The 23,633-nt window shown below is 44.9% G+C and overlaps 1 protein-coding gene across 2 annotated transcripts in view; it reads right to left on the bottom strand.

The window, feature by feature from the left end:
* Positions 1-23,633, bottom strand: part of NVL (nuclear VCP like) — a 70,882-nt gene that overhangs the window by 19,459 nt on the left and 27,790 nt on the right. The window contains exons 17-19 of one of the 2 annotated variants that reach the window (XM_073338759.1): positions 21,762-21,881; positions 19,055-19,154; positions 9,715-9,821 (exon numbers count right to left, since the gene is read on the bottom strand). In XM_073338759.1, the coding sequence (XP_073194860.1) occupies positions 9,715-9,821; positions 19,055-19,154; positions 21,762-21,881 (327 nt within the window). The remainder of the gene's footprint in view (positions 1-9,714; positions 9,822-19,054; positions 19,155-21,761; positions 21,882-23,633) is intronic. The other variant, XM_073338761.1, reaches the window with a different exon arrangement.

Here is a 23,633-nt window from a genome sequence, read left to right as displayed (position 1 = left end):
GTGGGTTTCAGATTGTTGTAACAAGCCACAAGTCCAGTGTCTCTGTTCTGAACACCTGCATAACGCTTTCAAAAGATGAGCCTCGGAGCTTAAGTTCGTAACTCTGCTAGATGCTAAAAATCACAGACTGAACAGACACTGGATTTATGGCAAGATTTCTGTACCAGCTTGAATTTGTACTATTACCCATTGTGCCATGTGCATCTAAACTAGATTGTAAACTCAATAGTGATGACACCTGTCTTATGTTTTATACAGTGTTGAGCACAATGTCAGTGCTCAAACAAGGGTCCATGTATCCACACTTTCCAGGTTTATGTATCCAGAATGTATGGCTGAATTCTTTGCAATGTGCTGAAAAAACATCTTATCCCCTATTTTAACATGTAATATTTTCCACTCTCCATGGCTACATAATTCAGCCTGGAACACTACAACCTAGGAGTGAGATTACTCAATAGATATTTTATATTTGCTTGTAAACCAATTGTTTTCTGTGAAGTCTTTCTCTCAGAAGGTCCATCTTTATGCAATATAACCAGCAGCTGAACATTTAAAGAAAAACCCCAGTGGTCTTACAGTACAGGAGAGTCATAATTGGAACAGCCTTACTTTTTCATATTATGATGTTTTTCTCAGCAGGCAAATTTTGGACAATTCAATTTTCAGAAGTGGTTACATTTATACTTGACCTTTCATCTGAAGAATCCCATCTACACCCAATATCACCACTGTAATGCAGCTACCTATGCCAGTGGTTCTCAACCAGGGGTACATGTACTCCTGGGGGTGCACAGAGGTCTTCCAGGGGGTGACATCAACTCATCTAGATATTTGCCTAGTTTTACAACAGGCTACTTAAAAAGCACTAGCGAAGTCAGTAAAAACTAAAATTTCATACAGACAACGACTTGTTTATACTGCTCTATATACTATACACTGAAATGTAAGTACAATATTTATATTCCAATTGATTTATTTTATAATTATATGGTAAAAATAAGGAAGTAAGCAATGTTTCAGTAATAGCGTGCTGTGACACTTTTGTATTTTTATGTCTGATTTTATAAGCAAGTACTTTTTAAGTGAGGTGAAACTTGGGGGTACGCAACACAAATCAGACTCCTGAAAGGGGTACAGTAGACTGGAAAGATTGAGAGCTACTGACCTATTCTACATGCAGAATAGTACAGGGAAGGAGAAGTTTTGAACAGAGATGCTGGGGACAAGCTTCCATTCACATGACAAGTACTATGGGATCTTTACAGTGAACTGCATGGCCCTCAAGTTAGTTACTTTGGAAGACTGAAGGGCAGAGTTGACCATGGTGAGGTCTGAACCTATGGTTGAACTTGAGGATTAGCTTTTCAAAATCATCTTCTCATTTTCAATAGGTTTTGGTATGGAGAATTAGTAGAAATTTCCAAGCAGTCTCCAATCTCCAATTCCAATAAGCATCAACTTTGCATTAGAACCCCACAGCTGTATCCTAGCATCCCGCTTCCTGGATTGGCAGGAGTTGCGCTTGATAACAAGATGTTGCATTCAGTCCTCCAAATGGCAGAAGGGCTGGAACATTTTGCATCACTTCAGAACTCCTCCTCCCAATTGCTTCAGGCAAACTCTTCCGCTGGTGGGTAAAAGTGTTTAGATGGAGGGTGTGTACAGTGTGTGGGAGAAGACAGCAAGGGGCTTCTTAGAGCTCTAGAAGTGAAACACAACCCCACCCCCTACCTCAGAAAAGGGATGGGTGAGAGCCACCCACTCAAAGACACATACCTCCATCCTGAATGTGTCTTGTATTTGGGTATGACAAGTTTGAACACATGCATATAAAAAAGTAGTTTGATGCAGGTACTTTAAATATAATCTGCAAAAGGCTTGTGTCCTTTTTTGTTTAAGATGCAAAAAAAAGGCCTGAAAGGGTATGTCTCCCACAACCTTCCTACATACTATCACCTTTACCTGGAGAGGTGTGTTGTTGTTTCTTTACGTTAGAAATACAGGTCTTTATCTAGTTTTAAAGACTTTATGGTGACTGGAAAACTAGTGCAATGATTTAGGCTACGAGTCAGTCACGGATGCTGTGATTTTACAACACCTCCATGACTTCCTGAAAATTATAATTCAGCCCCATGCGGCAGGGCTGGGGCTCTCAGGGAAGGAACTTTTAGTCAGACTGTTTAAAACTTGTATCTACCGAAACATATTCAATTCCAATGCCTAACACACACTTGGGAGTGTTGAATCTTTAAAAAATATTCCTTTCTTCCATCATTTAAAGAATTAGAGTAGCTCAAGACTTCTCCAAGATCCCCATAAATTCTCCAGCTGAATTGGGTGGGGAGGGCAAGAAGGGAGGAGGTAAAGCCCAACCACAATAAAACATTTTCTTCCTACAAAAAGCTTTTGGGGTCTTCTTTGTATACCACAAAACAACAACAAAAAATGGCACAAGCCCAATTTTTAGGAGATACTTAACAGGTCACCTTTAAAAAGAAATTGTTAAAATTACAACCCCATCCCCCATAATGTGTCCTCAAAACTGACTCGTTAAAAAAACAAAAAAAACCACCCCAAAGAACAGTCCCCTCTATGGCTTCAGAGCCAATAACTGACAAGGTAACTAGGTTGTTTCAGGTAGGCTGAGTAAATGGAGAGAGGCTTATTTCCACAATGCTATTATACAAGAACAACGTGTGAGAAATATATCTGAAGCAAGTCAGAGTCCTAGTGGGAGTCAGACTCTTGCATGAGTCATGACAGAAGCAGACATGTTCCAATCTCTCTCCACATTTTGCCTTCCATTATGAGATTTATTAATAGCCCACATATATTCAACCATAACACTGCCTACAATTTCAAGGGAGTTTTTGTGTTGTTTTTTTTTTAAATCCTCTTTCACGGTTTCCTCCACATCATTCGTGGAGTCTTTAAAGTCCCATCCCTTTTTTAGATACAAGCCTCAGCCAATTTTTCAATTCAAGGAAATTTGACGGGACTCTTTCAGAGCCACCAACACACTAGTCCCTTAGTAAAAGGAAGAGGTGCTTCTGAATAATTCAAAACACTCTTCATATCTTATTACTGAGAGAGTATTGTTATGCTGTACTCTTTACCTAAGAGAGAGAAACACACTGCAGCAGGAACAGAATCCAGAGCTCATGCTGGGCAGAGTAAGCCACTACCCACAGATGGAATCCACAATTTAAAAAAAATCTTTTTTTTACATCTACCTCTTCCTGCAGCCCTAGCAAACCCAAGTCTCCTATTGATCCCAATGGGAATCACATAAATAACTACTGCTGAATAAGGTCTATAGCTGGAATTTGTGTCTAAAGTTTTATAAATCCACCATCAAACACCTTGGTGTGACAAAGATAGCAGACCCAACAGATATACAAAAGCATTGTATGCACATTCTTATGAAGGAATGAATCCCATTAATTTGTCCTAATTGTGAACATAACATGGGAACTAGCATTTTCAGTTTAATTCTCAAGTAAGGCAATTTTTGATCACTTATTATTGTTGGTCCATATCAACCTTAATTACTATGTTAAAAAAAAAAAAGTTGGGTGCTTCTTATAATTACTCTTTATTACCAGTTATTTTAATGTTTTGTCAAACTGGGCCCTGCAATTCTTCTGTGATTGTAGTTTGTATAGTATTATTCCACACAACTTAAAAAAAAGACAGTTACCTTTTTCCGTAACTGGTGTTCTTCGAGATGTGTTGCTCATGTCTATTCCACAGTAGGTGTGCGTGCTTGCCACACGCACCGGTGCCGGAAGTTTTTCCCCTACCAGTACCCGAAAGGGGAGCACCGCTGCGCCCCCTGGAGTGGCACCTCCATGGCGCGGTATAAGGGGAGCTGTGTGCTCCCCCCACCCTCGGTTCCTTCTTGCTGGACAACTCCGACAGAGGGGAAGGAAGGCGGGATGTGGAATAGACATGAGCAACACATCTCGAAGAACACCAGTTACGGAAAAAGGTAACTCTCTCTTCTTCGAGTGATTGCTCATGTGTATTCCACAGTAAACAATTCCAAGCTATATCTGTTGGAGATGGGTAGGAGTTCACAGATTCCCAGCCCTACCAAACCCGGCATCGTCCCTGGTTTGGGAGACAATCGCATAGTGCGAGGTGAACGTGTGAACAGAGGACCAGGCAGTGGCCCTACAGATGTCCTGAATTGGGACGTGGGCCATGAAGGCAGCTGATGAGGCCTGTGCTTGCGTCAAGTGTGCCTTCACAATCAGTGGTGGGGAACTCCTGCCAGATCACAACAGGTGCGGATGCACGAGGTGATCCAGCGAGAGAGGCGCTGGGTGGAGATCAACCGCCCCTTCATGTGCTCAGCCGAAGCAATAAACAGTTGTGAACACTTCCTGTACGGCTTAGTCCATTCCAGGTAGAAAGCCAGCGCCCTACGCACATCGAGCATGTGGAGGAGGTGTTCCACATTGGATGCGTGAGGCTTGGGACAGAGGACAGGCAGGAAGATGCCCTGGCCCATGTGAAAGGCGGAGACCTTATCCTTGTGAAAAACCGTGTATGGGGGTCCAGAGGTCAGAGCCCTGAGCTCTGATACCCGCCTGACAGACGTGATGGCAACCAGGAAGGCCACTTTCCATGAAAGATGAGACCAGGCGCACGTGGACAGAGGCTCGAAGGGGGGTCCCATGAGATGGGACAACACCAAGTTCAGATCCCACTGTGGGACAGGGAACCTAGCATATGGGAAAAGACGGTCCAATCCCTTGAGGAACCATCTGGTCAAAGCATAGGAGAACACCGGACGACCTTGCACAGGCGGATGGAAGTCCAATATGGCCACCAGGTGCGCGGCCCTGGGTCCTAAGGTGGAGGAGGTAATCCAGGATAAGCTGAATCGGGGCGGCCGTCAGGGAAACACCCTGCTCAACAGCCCACCTGGAGAACCTGGACCACTTTGCCAAGTAGGCTCAGCTTGTGGACAGCCGCCGACTTTCCAGGAGGACGCGTTGGACCCCTTCCAAACACGTCCGCTCCTCCCCGCCTAGCCATTGAGCAGGCATGCTGTGAGGTGCAGAACCTCTAAGTTTGGGTGGAAGAGAGGGCCTCGGTTCTGGGAGAGCAAATCCGGGCGAAGAGGCAATGGCTGCAGCAGGGCCACCACTAGGCTCATGAGGGTCCTGTACCAATGCTGCTGGGGCCAAGCCGGGGTGATTAAAATGACCCATGACTTGTCTAACTTCACTTTCTCTAGGACCTTGCTGATGAGGGGAAACAGGGGGAAGGCATAGAGAAGCTGGCCTGACCACGGCAGGAGGAAGGCATCTGAGATAGCACCCCGTCCCAAACCCCCTCTGGAGCAGAACCGGGTGCAACGATTGTTCTGCCTTGTTGTGAACAGGTCCACCTGGGGAATTCCTCACACTCGGAAGGTCTGGTGAGCCACCTCTGAGTGGAGAGACCACTCGTGCTGGGAGGAGAAATCCCTGCTCAAATGATCGGCCCATATGTTGCGGGCTCCCGGCAGGTGGAAGGCCCTCAGGAGATGTCATGGGCTATACAGAAGTCCCACAGCCTAAGGGCTTCTTGGCAGAGGGCCAAGGACTGGGTCCCGCCTTGCCTGTTGATGTAAAACACGGAGGCCGTGTTGTCCGTGAGGACCCTGATTATCTTGCCCTGTAAGTGTGAGCGGAAAGCCACACATGCCAGGCGTACCACCCTGAGCTCCCTGACATTTGTGGATGGACAACTCCGTGGTCGACCACAGTCCTTGGGTTTGAACTGTCTCCATATGGGCCCCGCAACCCAGGTCTGATGCATCGGACACTAGCTCCAGTGACGGGGCCAAGTTCTGAAAGGGGACCACTTGGAGCCTGTTGCTCGGGGAGGACCACTACTGTAGGGAGGTGATCACCGGGTCGGGCATGGTGAGCACTTTGTCCATACTGTCCTGGGCCTGGGAGAACTGTGAGGCCAACCAAAGTTGGAGGGGCCTCATTCGGAGTCTGGCATGGTGTACTACATACACGCACGCCAACATGTGACCCAGGAGCTGTACACACACCCTGGCCTCTGTCATGGGGAATTTCGAGACCGAGGCGATTAGCTCTTTCAGGGTCTCGAACCTGCCCAGCAGGACAGAGGCCGTGGCAGTAGAGGCGTCCAGGAGCGCCCCAATGAACTCTATGCGCTGGACTGGAACTAATGTTGACTTGGCCTTGTTTACCAACAGACCCAGGTTGGCAAAAGTGGACAGAAGGAGCGCCACGTAGTCCCGCACCTGCGACCAGGAGCTGCTCTTGACCAGCCAGTCGTCCAGGTAGGGGAAGATCTGGACCCCCCAGCGCCTGAGGTAGGCCGCCATCACCGACATACACTTCGTGAACACCCTGGGGGCAGTGGATAGGCCAAACGGAAGGACCATGAACTGATAGTGGTTCTGCCCCACTAGGAACCGGAGGAAGCATCTGTGCCCCTCGAATATATGAATATGGAAATATGCCTCCTGCAGGCCCAGGGCCACGTACCAATCGCCAGGGTCCAGGGAGGGTATGATAGAGGCCAGGGAGACCATGCGGAACTTGAGTTCGACCATGAACTGGTTCAGGTCCCACAGATCCAGGATAGGCCTGAGACCCCCTTTTGCCTTGGGGATAAGCAAATAATGGGAGTAAAACCCCTTGCCCTTGAACTCCCCGGGCACCATTTCCACAGCTCCCAGACTGAGGAGTCGGCCCATCTCCTGCTCTAACAGGTCCACATGTGATGGGTCCACAGACCAGTGAGGAATGGGGGGTGGTTGGGCGGGGGCGAGACAAGCTGCAGCGTGTAGCCCCAAGAGATGGTGTTGAAGACCCACTGGTCTGAGGTTAGCTGCGACCATTCAGAGAGGAGAGGAAAGTACATAAGCGATTGCGGAAGGGAAGCTTTATTGAATGGGGAGTCCCCTCGGGAGTTGCCTGGGTACCCCCGGCGCCCAGGTTGTGGGGTAGGATGCGACCACCGTTGAGGGTGCCCCTTCTGGTCCTTAGACCTGTTATAGGCAGGCTCATATCTAGGCTGAGAAGCCTGGGCAGCGGCCTGCTGTGGCTTGAACTTGGCTTTGGCCAGCAGTACATAAAGGCCCAGGGTCTGCAAGATCGTGCGGGAATCTTTCATGCCATGCAGCCTGGCGTCCATTTCTGCGAACAGGGCCTTGCCATCAAACGGGAGATCCTGCATAATTGACTGGGACTCCGTGGACAGCCCGGACAGCAGGAGCCATGATGCCCTCCTCATGGATACCGCCGAGGCCATGGATCGAGCAGCCATGTCCGCCGCATCTGACGCCGCCTGTAGGGCAGCTTTGGTGGCAGCCACACCCTCCTCCAGCAGCACCTTTAATTCTTTCTTGTCTCGCTGTGGGAGGGAGACCTCGAATTTTGGCAGTGAGCCCCACAAGTTAAATTTGTATCTGCTCAAGAGAGCTTGGTGGTTAGCCACCCGCAGCAGGAAGCTTGAAGATGAATACAGCTTCCTACCAAAAGAGTCCAGTCTCTTTGAATCTTTATTTTTGGGCATGGGAGCTGGTTGGCTCTGTCTCTCTCTGTGGTTGACAGATTTGATCACCAGGGAGTTGGGCGCCGGGTGGGTGTAAAGGTATTCATGCTCTTTGGCGGGTACAAAATATTTGCACTCTGCCTTCTTTGAAATGGGAGCCAGGGAAGCTGGCGTTTGCCACAGGGCATTCGAAATGTATGCCACTACCTCTTGGAGGGGCAGAGCCACCCTGCCCTGCACCGGGGAGGACAGGACATTAAAATGGGAGTCTGAGGGCCGCTCCATCTCCTCTGCTTGGAGGTTAAGGCTCGATGCTACCCTTTCTCAGGAGCTCCTGGTGTGCTCTGAAGTCCTCTTGTGGGGCAGAGGGGCTGCAACTGTGTCATCCAGAGCTGGGGAGGAGGTTGGCATGGAGCTCTGAGTGTCTGCCGGCACTGGAGGGTCCACCCCTTGGTCGGACTCCGGGCGTGGCGCCGAGGACATATGTCCCACCGATTTAGCTCCCAGGGCCCTAGAGAGCAAGGCCGATGGCACCTCTGAAGCTCCAGTTACTGAGCGAGCCCCCACCTGGGGCTGCATCGAAGGTCACGGTGCCCACTGGTACCACTGCCCTTGCCACGGAGTCCCGTGCCACTGCCTTGCTGCGGCACTGGTGGCACCAGCTGGCCGGCTTGACTAGGCTGACCCAAGGAGGGGCGGCTGCGAGCGGAAGTCGGGCTGACAAGTGACCCGGTGCTATCGCAGGAGGAACGGCGGTGCCTGGAGTGACAGCGTCCACGGGACTGCGACCCCGACGCAGAGGCGTGGTACCGCTCAGAGCTGCTGCTCCGCGATCTGCTCTGACGCTCAGACCTTTGACGGCCGCGGTGCTGGCGATCTACGCCTTTAGCTGCAGTGGCAGTGTCTCAGTGGGGAGCGAGAGCAGGAGTCTGACCGGGAGTGGCGACGGCACCCGTGCTATGACTGACTGCGGTAGCCCCGACGACTCAGTGACTGTCTGCAACGCCTTTCTCGGTGATGTCGGTAATCGCTCCATGGTGTGGAGCGGTGCCGGAAGCCCCATTTGGATGGCACCCAACCAGACAGTCTAGTTGGCGTCAACGGCGATGCACGAGGACTGTGTCCCGAACAATTGCTGGGCGCCGAGCAGGGTCGGGAGCGGTCTCCTGACCAAGATCTGTGCCGAGCTAGGGCAATTGCAGGGAGCCCAGCAGCGGTTTGGCTCTGGAGCGAGGATCTGACACTGGTGGCACTTCCGGAACTGGCATGATCATGATGTCTTGAGCCGCTTGCAAGGCCTCCAGCATCGAAGGCATCCAGACATCTGGAGAGGCCTGACCTGACGTGGCCGGGCTACTCCACTCAACATGAGTCGGAGGCCTAGGGGCTGGAGGGGAACGAGGGCTGCCCGACATGGGTCTAGCCTCTACCCCTACTTTGTCTCGATGCCACTGCGACGATGGGCCTTTCCTTGGCTTCTTGTTTCCCATAGATCGGGAGCGGTGCCAGCTAGTGGAAGGCACCGAAGGGTCACCATGTACCGAAGTTGCTGTGCCCGGAGCCAAATAGGCACAGCGCGCCAGAGCTGGGGTTAGCGCTGACTCCATGAGAATGGCCCGGAGTCTAATGTCTCTTTCCCTTTTTGTTCAGGGTTTAAAGATCTACAAATCTTACAGCGGTCGCTGATGTGAGTCTCACCCAAACAGCACAGGCAATCCGTGTGCGGGTCACTTCTTGGCATAGAACGCCTGCAAGTGTCACACGACTTGAAGCCCAGGGCCTGGGGCATACCCCATGCCCTGGGGCATACCCCATGCCCAGGTACTCTAGCTAACTGAACTGACTGAAAGAACCTACTAACAAGAGGTACTAGCACTAAGCGAACGGAAAAGTTCTGGGGACAAGCTACAGCTAAGCTGGAGCACGGCAGTTCCGACGCACCTTCGCTGGCGGCAAGAAGAAACTGAAGGTGGGGGGAGCATGCGGCTCCCCTTATACTGCGCCATGGAGGCGCCACTCCAGGGGGCGCAGTCGTGCTCCCCATTCGGGTACTGCTAGGGGAAAAACTTCCAGCCCCAATGTATGTGGCGAACATGCACACCTACTGTGCAATACACACGACCAGTCACTTGAAGAAGAATGACCTCTCATAGTATAGATCTCTTTCCAAATACTCACTTTGGTAATGGTCTTTAAAATAGCAAGTCGATCCACAGGTAGTGGCAAACCCACATAGAGTGTTTTATCCAGTCTGCCAGGGCGTAGGATAGCTGGGTCAATTATGTCTGCGGAGGGGAAGACAAAATATAATCCTGAAATTAGATGCAATACGAGAAGTGTGTCTTTAAAATACCATTTCAGTGGTACCTAATACCAATCAGGTTAAAAAAACAGAAAGAGAGAGACTGAATGGTTGGAGGGTGCTGACATAGCTGAACAAGGGAGTTCCACATTAATTCACAAAACGAAAAAATATTTTCAGCTTGTTCTCTTGGGGGTAAGGCAAAAATTCTCGCCAAATCAACTATAGCCAAAAATGTTTAAAGTAATATAAAAGGTAAATTAAAAATCAATGTTCATCTTGGCAAAGTATAGCTATGCAGGTGAAAACACATTCTTATAAACAATCCTCCTTTTTATTGTTCATTTGCATTGCTATAGGATCTTACTTTTCTGGAAGGTAACAGAGGAGAGGATATGTTCTTTGAACATATCAAAATATGAGATGGAGCTGCAAAGCAGCACATGACCTTGGTCTCCTGAGAGGCAGTGCAGACAAGGGACTCCAGATTTTGTTTGGCCTTGGGAGAGAAATGAACACTGAGATGAGAGAAACTGGAATCCTTCATGAAGTCAAATGTTCGCAAGAGCCCATTCACTGTTTTTAAGTACTGCTGGAATCTATGGGAGCTTTTAAGCACCACCAGCATATATGTAGTCTTCAATCACAGCAGCAGCCCATAAATACTAAAATCCTATTGTAGTAAGAGTGGAAAGATGGTCCAATAGTTAGGACTCTAGGCTCAGGTTTGGGATAGACTCAGCTCCACCACACACTTCCTGTGTGACCACAGCCAAGTCACTTAGCCTCTCTCTTTGCCTTCATTTCCCAGCTGTACAATGAGGATAATAGCACTGCCATACCTAACAGAAGTGTTTGAGGATAAATACAATACAGACTGTTAGGTGCTCAAACACCCAAGTAATGGGGGCCACTTTGCATACAAGATTATTAAAGTCTAAAGGTATTTATTAAAAATATAAATTTCTTTGCAGGCAGGTAGGAAGGTTGAGAAAGGATGCAAGGAAACACAGCTATTACAAACTACATACTAATGTTACAATTAAGAAAACCTAATATTAAAAAGCCTGGAAAAGATCAATTAATCCAGACAAAGATCCTAATACCCTTATAGTTCATATATGCACTAACAAAAATTCAGAGGTGTGAAAAATTATGAGAAGTGCAAGACAGGTTCATACCAGCCTAAAGTGATGCAATAAAGAAGGGAATCCAGCAGGATATAAGCTCTTCAGGGGGTAGACTCTCTTTTCTGTGTTTGTACAGTGCTTATCACAGTGGAGCCCCAAAGGAGACTGAGGCATTTGCATGCTACCATAATTTACTATTACTACTGATAATCCTGGATTTAGAACTGTACTCTGTTTTGTGCAAAGGTTACAGTTACATTCGGTGTCTTAAATACCCTTCACCTCTGAGAGAAAACTGTGATATAAAAGGAAATAAACAGGTCAAAGATGTGCTGACCACCTTTTTCTTCTAGCAATACCATCAACAAACCAGCGTTTCACCAAGATACAGCAGTCATGCATCCATTTTAATACACAGACTGTGCATTCAGATGTCCCCAAGTGGTTAATGGCCATAAATTCACCTCTTGTGAACTGAGGAGTTGGAGAAATCTGCTGCTAGATGTAGATGTGATGGGTAAGGCGGCACAGGCAATTTATCCCTATTGCTGAAGAACCCTGGTTTCTTTAAAATCACAGACTAAGGAAATTTATTGGATGACATCATAGTCAGGTATTACTGTAGCTGGCTATCACAGTCAGGAAAAAGGACAGGAAGTACATCCATAGCCATGGCACACAGACATACCTCTAGTGGTGTTAGCTACTGCAGGTATAATGGTGGAAGGACACAGACTGAAGAGTGATGTACTGTAGACTCTTCATCAGGCAAGAGAAGGGTTAGCCAAGATTGGTGCCCAGTCCTGCATTTTTTCCCGTTATTCTTCTAAGCACAGTGCTGTCAACAACATTAGCCTCTTCTGGCACAAATACACTTTCCAGCTGCTACGTGTGTGTGTGTTATGGGGAAAGTTATGCCACATTAAGAACAGATGACAAGAAGTCATTCCAATAGCTAAGAATTGCTTTCAGTGCAATGGTATCAAACAGTCCACATTATGCACTTTTATTCTACTTTCCATCTGAAGATCTCAAAGTGCTTTACAAATATTAAATTAAGCCTCACAAGTCCCCTATATGGTAAATATGATTCCCATTTTACAAAACAGGAGGTTAAGCACAGAGAGGTTAAGTGACTTGTCCAAGGATACACAATAAGTTAGTGACAAAGTCTAGTAAAACACTCAGCTCTAACGCCCACCCACTTGCTTTAACTACTAGTCTATACTTCCTCTTACCCCTTTTTTCAGTCACTGGCCCTTCAATGATCCTGAGAACCTGAATGACTACACTTCTGTAATGGGGAAAGAAAAATTTACTCAATGTTCAAACACACCCCCTAAGGTGGTGCTCAGCATTTGTTTAATCATTTTGGATAACATCCAACCCTTTTCCATAAGTATCTCACGCCACGCAAATTACAAAATGCACTTACACAACAGAGAACATAACTACATGACAGAGCTACCTAAAGAGCTAGGACAAGAGTCAACAAGGTTTGTGGATAAATTTAATATACTCAATAGAATGAGACAGGTTACTAATTATTGCAGACCAAAATCCACAATGGTTTCTAAAGAATTTTGGAACAATTCAAACCCTACTTATAGCAATGATTCTTGACGTTCTTGTAAACTAAGGCCTGGGCTACACCACAAAGTTTAGTAGACAGCATGTGACCAAATGGAAGAGGGCACAGGAGATGCACAGAGTTTTACAGAGTCCCCTGGATCAAGCATATGTACAATAGTTTACCAAAGGGTGACATGTAAAGTCTCTACCAAAAGCCAGTAGCCCACTGATCGTCAATCATTTCAAAATGTGTATATGAATAACATGTAAGAAGTTATGTACCTATTCTGGAAACTATGTTCTCAAAGTCTTGAACTTAAGGCAGGTAATCAAGCAGCGATGTATTAAGCAGGTTCCTTTCAAGCAGGAAGTTGCACACACTTATCTCCCTTTCTGGTCACAAAACATAAGACTATCTGCATATGGTGCAAGATGCTAATTAAAAGATTGCAAGGTCAACAAGAGAGGGAGACCATGGGGAAGAACAAAAACAAAACAAAAACAAGGGTGTCCTGTTTATGAAAAAGAACAAAGAACTGTCCTGATGTATCTAAGGGTACCAAGAGATGCCTGAGATCTTTTACCGAAGAGACAAACTGTCAGAATGTTTTGTCTGGAAAATGCTGCAAAGGTTTTGGGTGAGCTAAACTTCAGTAGACAGGAGAGTATCTTGGTAATGATCTAGGCTTTAGAATGAGTGTTATGATTTTATTTTACATGTTACCATTTGTTTCCAATATTCTGACTTGCTACTTCTCAAATCTTTAAGTGTCCAGTGGAATAGGAGAAGGATACTCTAGGGCTATGCTCAGAGATTGGAGCATCCAATTGCTAACATGTAGAGGAACAGTGGAGGCTGGGGGTGGGAGGATGCTTGTGTTGCTCGAGGCCGGTGGAGTCAGGGGGCTGACGCATGACAAGCACAAGGCTTCCTCATGCTAAGGGCAGGTGGTAGCAAAGTGCCTCACAACCCTGGGTACCTCCAAGAAGAGTAACAGTAATGACTGAGAATCACAGTCCTGTGTAGCAGGAGACATTTTACGGCCTTACACACTTGGGTCACAATGTAGATTTTCCAACTCCAAAATGATTGCCCAGTGACTGACAGCAATTTAGTGTTGCAAATTTCCAGAGCGTGATTGCCAATTGCTTCTCCACTTTCAACGCTGCTCATTTTGGTGTCCCTGCACCAGAGGGCTGAGGCAATTTGGCACCCAGCCCCAGAAATGTGGCCTTTTGCATCCGAATGTTCTGCAGCCACTGCTTGCTGTTCCAAACCTGCATTATTATCCAAACCACCAATCAGTGCTCATTTATTGGGTCCAGAAATGGCACTTTGCCACGTGGAGCTGCTTTGTGAACGCCATCAGCAACCTAGCATTTTGTTTAGTGTCCATCAGCATCCAGTTGTGCTCAAACACCTCTGCATCATGCTCACCACAACCCCAACTGCAGCAATACACCCTCAAGCTGCACAAATACTAGAGAATTGTGCATCCTGTATTAGCAACAGACAAGAGAATTGTGCTGAGGTCTGCAGGCTCCATGCTTCTGTCAGAGAGATGGTGGATACCGACAAGTGCCGTGTGGACTATGAGAAAGTTTTTTTTAAAAATGGAGCAAAAATTCGGGGATGTGAAAAGTATGATGGGATGTAGAAAGTGGCATGGTGGGAACTTGACCTTATCTCCCACAAATCCCTGGGCCACTTGCTACTGTGCCACAAAGCATTGCAAAAATGTCCCAAAAGGGATCGCACTGGATGGTAGTGCGGGGCACAGTGAGGAACCTACTCAGGGCGTGCCACACTTTACATTAAACGCAAGCACTCTTAGTATGTGCCGTGCTGACACAAGCAGCCAAGTGTACATGCGCCAGAGCAATACACAAACTTCAGGGGCTGTACCTTTTGTCAACCAAACTTTGTAGCACAGACATGACCGACGTCTTTGATCCCAGATTCTGGGAAGGTAGTGGAGTGAAAACACAGTACAATTATTTGACCCCATCTGAGCTTTAAAGACCTTTACCTGAGATAGCACTCTGCCTCTTTTGCATTCTCTGAATTTCTTGAAATTCTGGGAGCGCTAAGGCTTAATTCTCTTTAGGTTAACTAGACAGTTGGAATTTGGTTCCACATACAAAAGGAAAGAGATACAATTAAGTTTAGGGTATCGAATCTCTGATATTATGGCAGTAATGAGAAAGATTTAAGAGAGTTCATCAAGGTCATTTGGTATGTGCAACAAGAACTTCAGAAACATCCTGTATTTAAGGGGAAGTTGGAAGTCCTGTTTCAGAACCCTTAGCATGTGACGCCATCATCATTACAGATTTCACAGGACTGGTGAAGAATAAATCCTTCTCTCTACATAAAGTAGGAATCAGATAGTTCCTAAGGGCTTTATATTTTAAAAGTTTTTACAAAAGTTCAGTATGTGTCTCCATTACCAACAGCTCTACAGTATTAAAGGAAGTTACAGTCTTACTTTTATGTCTGGGCAATACTGATACTATTAAACTAAGGCCTGCTCTACACACAGATTTTGTACCAGTATAACTATTTCAGTTAGGGGTGTCATTTCCCCCCCAAACAATAGTTATATTGGTACAATCCCTAGTGTGGTTGCATTTATACGAGTATAAAGGTAATCTGTATCTGCATAGCTTATTCCCTTTTGCATATGGGAGGAACTATACCAAGATAAAGAACCTTTATACCAGCAAACTGCATCCACACGAGGGGAGAAGGTGTTGCACTGCTTTAACTATACCAGAATAGTTAAAGCAGAACAAACTGTATGTGCACAAGGCCTAAGTAGCAACCATTTGTCCATAACTATACTGGAGGCGTGATAGTCTGCCATGATACATAAAACTGAAGAGACCAGAAAAAAAATTGTGTGATCTTTCTACCATTAGGATAGTAAGCTAGAATTTTTGGATTCTTGAACAACTTCAAATTGTGTATTCACAGTTGTCTGTTTTTCTCTGAGCAATTCCAACAGAGCTTCTCTCAATTCCACAAGAGTCAGAATAATCTATTAAACATTTTGAACTGCATCAGTTTAAGGATCACATCCTAAGTAACTATGATAGCTCATTTTCTTTGTTTGGTTCATTTCTCACATGAATTCCAGATCTTTTCACCAAATACACTTTAAATAAATGGGTTTTATGCCATGTAATACATTCATCCATGAAGCCTGATGAGCTAGAGGTCTCAATTTTCCTAAAAACTCATTATTAAATACTTGCTTTGGGCACAAAAAGCTCATTTCAAGGTTCTGTACATACAATAATAGATTTGTAAATTCTGCCAAGATGTCTTCATCTATTAATCCTATTTTTTTCCCAGCTGTAACACATCCAAGAAGTCTAACATCTTCATGCATGTGTTTCTTTCTGCATCCAAAATATTAGCTGGTCATTATCTTTAAGTGATCATACATAAACTGAGTATTTTACACTGTGAAATTACATCCTGCAGCATTCTTTATTCAGTGCTCTATGTATGCATTGTAAGGGAATTAAAGGCCTGATCCAGTGCTCAAGATCTCCCATTGTCGTCAATGGGCACAATGAGGTAACAGCCTCTATGTAATTTAAACAGTCTCCTAGAGAGATGGTGCTAGGGAAAAAAAGTTACTATGTGCCCCCAAGTCATAAGTTCCCTTTTGTAACTGCAAATAATGTACCAGTCATAGAGTGCACTTTTCTAATAGCCTTTGCTTGGAGTTCATTAGCTATACTCAGGAAGTACTGATTGTTTCCAGGAGCAGATTCCAAGTACGGAACCTGCCTTGGTGCCCAGTGGATGCACTGCATGCAGGTAACAGCTGATAAATCACTTCAGTTAGACAAAGGAGTAGTGAAGGCAGCCAAGCCTATGGGGAACATGAATATGACCTGAAAGAAGCCATTAAAGCAGAACTGTAGAAGTATTTGTACTCTTCAGCAGGAAGAAATGCAAACCTGTGCTCTTCAGAACAGCAGCATGTACACTGCCAAAATACCTTCACCCCACAATTCACATTCGGAGGGAGACTGTTCATAGTGAGTGAGAAAGCCCTTTTGGATCCAGATTGCATATTTCATTTCAAACAACAGATTTCCAATATTATTTATCTAGTGCTAAAGGTATGTGGTACTGAACTGAACCTATACCAAGTAAGAGGTTCTCTGTTTGGCGGGATTAACATTGTAGGGGCACAGGCAGATGATATGCCTGTTCTTTAAGTCTGGACATTTGACAATTTACCAGACAAAAAACCGAAAATTTAAAGTGTGCTTTGACAGTTACAGGAAGTTCGATTGATAGATATAAGGTGTGATGGTGTGGTGGAATGCCCCCATTGTCTAATAAGAAGTACTTGCTCAAAAGTTTTCAACAGCATAATAAAACATAGTGCCAAGTGGGGATTACAACTGTAACTGGAGCAGACATGTAGTTTCAAGAGATAGCTGCCCCGACCCCTTTTTGTATGGCTGTGAGACCCCTCTGGAATTACCCCTCCTTCAAGCACTCTCAGACCCAGAATCATGCATGGGAGAGCCTCCCTTTGGGGATACACCATGGCCTGTGCTGCCCCATCCCTCCACCCAGCCATGAGTTCAGAGAAGAGATACCAGAAACTCAGCTGGAAGGAGCAGAGACAAGCAGTTGCAGAAGGGATCGTAGGGCACCGATGAGACCAGACTGCTTTTTTCAGGTTTTATTCTGGACATTCTTTCGCCTACCTTGACTGGATTTCACTCCATTTCCCACCCTCCCTGTCTCTTTACTTCAGCTTTACTCATTATGCCTTGCCTGGTCGCCTTCTCCCCAGGTACCTTATCCCCATCTCTTCAATGTTCCCTCTCCCTTCCTTTGTCTCTATTTATCTAATTCCTTCGTAACAAAACCCCACTCAAATTAAAAACCACAAACACCGAAAGAACTGCAGAACACACACAGCATTTGCAGACCTTCATATTGTTCATTCTAAGTTCTCTCTCTTTGTACCCACTCTTTGCCTTGTCCATTGAGACTGAAAATTCTTCAGGACAAGGAATGCCTCTTACTCTGATTGTATAATCCCTAGCAGAATGAGACCCTGGCCTCAGTTTGGTCGATAAGCGATTCTATTATACAAATAATGTAATGAGTGAGTTTTAAGAAGTGTCATGTTGAAACAAAAAAAAAAGAGACAGTTTTGTGTGTATTAAGTGGAGAAGCTGTTGCTAGCATATATGAAAATCACCCAGGGTACATCTACACAGCAAGAAGAAACCCATGGCAGCAAGTCTCAGAGCTCGGGTCTACAGATTCGAGCTTGCACTGTGGTACTAAAAATAGCTGTGTCAATGTTTGGGCTTGAGCTGAGCCTAGGGCACTAGGCTTCAGAGCCTGAGGGTTCAACCCAAACGTCTACACAGCTATTTTTAAACTCTGCAGCGCGAGCCCAAATCTGTAGACCTGAGCTCTGAGACTTGCTACCATAGGTTTCTGCTTGCCATGTAGACATACCCCAAGATTTCAGGAGTCAACAAACAATGGGGACAGAGTGGTCAGAAACAGAAACATGTCCAGGATGAGAGGAAGGCAACTGAAAAAATAGAGCATGCTAGGGTTCTTGAGAATAATTTTTTTTTTCGGGCGGAGGGGAGGGGTGAAGAGGGGAGAGAAGGAAGGTACTGGAGTGGAGCGAGGAGATGATATATGGAAAATCTGGTATAATATATACAAAGCCATAAACCTAAACTACACAGATGAGCTGTAAACAATATAAGCAGAAAGGAGCATGCACTGTGTGCACTATTTCTAATCTTATTTTCTAAATTCCAAGGACCTAATTCAAAGCCCACTGAAGTCAATGGCAATTTTTCCATTGACCTCAATAAGCTCTGATTCAGGAACCAACTGAGACAGCTTTATATCTGAACAAGTTAACTTCATTTCACATCCTGTTATTTGTGACAACTTGGAATAGACCTCTATCTGCATGAAACTTGATCTATGCCAGGGTCTTACTCTGAACAACCACTGTGCTTTTATGTACACAAAAAGGTTAGTTGAAAGTCACCTGACCTCCTCTGAATATTAAAGAATGCAAACAAAAAATACAAGCAAGACAACACACCTGCTTTAAGTGTCACAGTCAATTAAGCCTTAAAGAAGATTATATAAATTAAGGTTTTAAAACAACCTTCATGTAGAAATGTTTTCTTGACTTCTCTATGAAATAGTGTTTGAGTTCACATCTCCTGCAGTGTTTGCAACCCAAACCTTGCATCATTTTGTTAGTAAATGAGAACCAGAAAATGACTCTTCATCGTTCAAGCAGAGAGAAACATAAGTAGTAAACATAAATGGTGAAGAGTTAAATAGTGAAAGTAGTTTCAGTTGCAGTAAGTTAAGGTGGTTTTAGAAACACAAATAAAAAGTACTTGTTTTTAAAATATATTCTTTTAAACCCGAGAGTCCCTTTGTGGCAAAAAAAGCAAGCATGTTTGTTTGTTTTTTGTTTCTCACCTGGCCTGTTGGTAGCAGCCATAATGAAAACCTGCTGACGATTTTCCAGACCATCCATCTCTGTTAGCAACTGGTTTACCACACGGACACTGGCACCTGCCTGAAAACAATAATGTGGTTCCAGCAAAATTGAGAAAGCAAGCAAGTGAATCATTTAAATACAGAAAAAAGTACTTATTAGTCTTCCAAAATACCACTCCAAGATTATGCTTCTCTCGCAGCACTTTGATCAAGATTCATTCCTGACCACTTCCCTCATCTCCTTTGCTCACCACCAACCCAATTTCATGTGTCACGCCACCTTTGCACCTGGCACACATCTCCTATGTAAGAGGTGACAAGCCGCCTCCTCCTCATTAAATAAAAAAAAATTAGGACTATGCTATCCTGTGAAGCACTCGCCGCTTGAACCACCGGCCATTCTGTTTGTCTTGCTTAAGTATAGACAATAAAAACCACATATACATAGGCTTTGAGAGCCCTGCCCAATTAAACTTCTAAACCAAATACATTTTGACCAGCTCAACTCAACTCATAATTAAATGCAGTAGAACCTCAGAGTTAGGAACACCCGAGTTACAAACTGACTAGTCAACCACACATCTCATTTGGAATGACACATACACAATCGGACAGCAGCAGTGACACCCTCCCAAAAAAGGCAGCAAACATAGTACAGTACTGTGTTAAACAAACTACTAAAAAAATAAGAAACCAGCATTTTTCTTCTGTATAGTAAAGTTTCAAAGCTGTATTAAGTCAATGTTCAGTAGCACACTTTTGAGAGAATCACCATAACGTTTTGTTCAGTTATCAACAACCTCCATTCCCGAGGTGTTCATAACTCTGAGGTCCTACTGTACTAACATCCCCATTATAGCTACTACTGTTCTAAACTCTATTGTATACTACTCAACACATGCTTTAAAATTACAAGATCTTGGACAGGGATTCTATTAGCAGAAGTAGACTTATAAGCCTCTCTTAAAAAAGTGGAATCCTATTGAACTTTGCTTTTCATGAAAGTTAGGCTAAGAGCAATGGCTAGAAATATGCCTCTATTAGCACACAAATGTAAGTAGACATGACAAGGAAGAATAGGTGGAGAGGTATGGGGGGTAGGGGACAAGGGCTCAATTACAAGAGGAGGTTGTTTGGTGATTCTGCAGATGTCTAGTTGGTTGTTTTAAGATTTATAATTTTATTCAGAAATTAAATATACAAAACCATCAACCTGTCCAGATTTGACAGATAATCCAATCAATGGTAGAAACACACACATTATTATAAAGAGCAAATGGAAACACCTAAGATGATAAGAATCCCAACTATGCACCACAAGAATTATAGCTCTGATACTGGAGCATAGTAGGCAAAACAGCACCAGTTTCCTTGAGCTCGATAACCGTAGGACAGGGAGTTCTTAAAATTATGTTGAGGAACTATACATAACTAGGGTCTGATTCACTACTGCATTACTCCAGTTTTATGCTGATGTAATTTCACTGAAGCTACACCAATGTAAAAACTGGAGTAACAAAATGAACCAGGCCCATAGCGTTTATATTGATTTGGGCCCCAAATCCAAGTCCTATAGAGTTCACAGCGCAGGCCTGGCAGGGACTCATCAGCCTAGCTGTGCTTTGCAACAATATAAATCTCTGCACTTTCTGAAGATGGGGTAGGAACAGGGTACTTAGAGGCAAGCTGCTCAAACTCCCTCCTTCCTACCCATAGGAAGGAGTTGCACTCTGCCCAACCCACCGATGACAATGCACAGACACAGTGACTCCATGGCTACACAGAGGGCATGAAAGCTCCAGGTAGCTGTAGAAAACTTCAAATGGGCTCCATCTTTGAACATCTATATAGCAACATGTCTGTACTCATCCAAACAAAGTTGTGCTCTACACTTAAAATTAGCCTAATTTCAGCCATTGGTGTAGCTGCTGTAGCCCAAATCCCTAGCTTATATGAGGAAAGCTGCGATTTGCACTGGTGGAACTCTGATTTCAAGCAGGCATCAACTCCACCAATGCAAATTGCTGCTTTCCTTGTATGCATGGGAATTTGTGCTGGTGCAGCTACACTGATGACTTAAATAGGAGCTAATTCCACATGTGGACAATGCTCAAGTTTCTCTTCCACAAGGCAATCAAGACAGATGGGTTCCTCTGGTGAAGCAGCTATGAAGGCCATATATACCACTCTGCTCCTGCCATAAAACAGTTCCTTTATTGGTTGGGCCAGCACAGACTCAGCATACATGACAAAAAGGAGCTTCTGTTCCCATCATTACTGCAAACAGGGTTCAGGATTTGGCCCGATTTTGCAGTTACGACACTAAACTGCAAACTATTTTCCATTATGGCTTTCCAGTGACAAGAGATATTGCGACTCCCAAACTAACATATCTCAATTGGAGGAATTTTCCATAATCCAAGAGCGATTTGCATATACCTATGAGCACAGAGATCAGCAGGAGTAGGTATCATACCCAATTCCATATTTGGTGCTTGCATTTTTATCTTTGGCTTAAATCTATGGGGCAACCCTGAAATTGAATTATTGTTTCTGGGAGACAGCAGACTGAATGGTCTCTGAGGAAGGGACCAATGAGACAGTATTTGACAGTTTACACAATACACTCCCTACTCTGAAATCCAAAACCGAGTGAAGTTACTTGTGGAGGTGTTTTCAGACTCACCTCACGGTCTGATCTCCGAGGGCACAAAGCGTCAACTTCATCAAAGAATATAACGCAAGGGGCTGAATTTCTGGCCCGCTGGAATACCTGACGTACAGCACGCTCACTTTCACCAACATACTGAAATAAGCAAGACAAAGCTCAATGAAACTACGTGAGACATCTACATGTTGCCTGACAACCCCAATTTAACCCATAATTTGAGGGTTGCCAGTTCACTCCATTTAAGTCTGCCACATCATTTTTTTTAATTGGGGACAAATTTACATCTGAACTGTTTATCTTTGTGATGTCTCTCAGTTACACATGCTCACATTTGATAAAATGTTACATGCAACACAGCTTCAGTGCCAAACAGGCAAGAATCCCCCCCTTTTTTAAAAAAAAATTATATCTGTGGTGTTTTGACTAAGAATTAATAGTTAAATTCTTCACTAGAACCTTCATGGATCTTCAGCCGGTCACATCATTTTAGTTATCAGAGTCATCCACAGATTTGCATCATCTGAAGTTCATATTGTAATAATATGAATATAGAAAGGAACAATTGAAATAGAAGTGAGAGGTTCACTCAAAAGCAGTCAGTCATTACTTGTAAAAAAATTTGTTCAAATTCTGAATAGGAATGTTTCATTTTTCCAAACATGTTCATTTACCATTGTTACACTTGGCACTCATTTATCTTCAAAACTCTCAGAGTTCAGGAGTCAAACAGTTTCTCTTTGCACTTAAGGAGACAGGGATCCCCACTATGGCGGATTTCTCTTTCCCTGCCTAAGGGGATCTCTTTCAGCAGACTTTAGGAAACCCAGGACAATCAATCAAATCCATTGTTTCTAGTTTTACTTCACCCACTACCGATAAGCAGTTAAGTGTTACACTCCTCCAACTCTGCTTTGAAAAACTAAGGCGGAAGCCATTGTGCTCAACACACTTCTCACTTTGAATCAACTGTAGCACATATTAAAATTTAATTACTGTAAGTGTTTCTAAGCCCAGTGCTCAGAAATATGAGAGACTGAAGCTTCAAACTAGTGTTAATCGTTGATCATAAAAAGCAGTGACATTTAAGCAACATATCTTGAACATTGACATCTTTTCTGATGTTTAAACCTCTATTAAAAGTAGATTGGGAATGAGTTTTGATAACATTTTCAAGCTTGATTGCCTCAAGTTAGTTTAGTAGTTAGTTTGCTTAGGTAGGTGGCCTGATTTGTAGATATGCTGAGGACCTACAGCTCCCATTAAGAATGAAAATTTGTCCTTAGTCTTTCTTACATACTGGCAAAGATGGAAGTAACTGGCTACTTCACCAGGCCCCCCACGGCCTCATTTTCTTTACCATGAGAGGTTGTTTGAACTGGGACAGATCTAAGCCACCTAAAATTCTTCTTTCCTCTTTCTAGAGCAGTGGTCACCAACCAGTAGATTGCGATCGACTGATCGATCCTGGAGCCTCTGACAAGTCGATTGTGATCTCCAGCCACTAAAAGTCCAGCGGCGCAGTGGGGTTAGGGCAGGGCTCCTGGGGTGGAGGGGCAGGGGTCTCCACATGCTGCTCCTGCCTGCAAGTACCACCCCTGCAGCTCCCATTGGCTGGGAACAGGGAACTATGGCCAATGGGAACTGCGGGGATGATGCCCGTAGGGAGGGGCAGTGCTTGGAGCCATATGCCTCCCTTTTCCCCCCCGCGCCCAGGGGAGGGCTGGCTGCTTCCAGGAGCAGCGTGGGGCCGGGGCAGGCAGACAGCATGTCTTAGTCTCGCTGCATCACTAACAGGGAGCCACCCGAGGTAAGTGCCGCCCGGAAGGAGCCCGCACTTCTCCCACATCCCAACCCCCAGGCCTGAGCCAGCACCCCGAGCCCTTGCCC

Source organism: Lepidochelys kempii, chromosome 3 (genome assembly GCF_965140285.1).
Source record: "Lepidochelys kempii isolate rLepKem1 chromosome 3, rLepKem1.hap1, whole genome shotgun sequence".
NCBI lineage: Eukaryota > Metazoa > Chordata > Testudines > Cheloniidae > Lepidochelys > Lepidochelys kempii.
The sequence above is the reverse complement of the archived record's forward strand: the minus strand, read 5'-3'. Positions and strand labels throughout refer to the sequence as shown.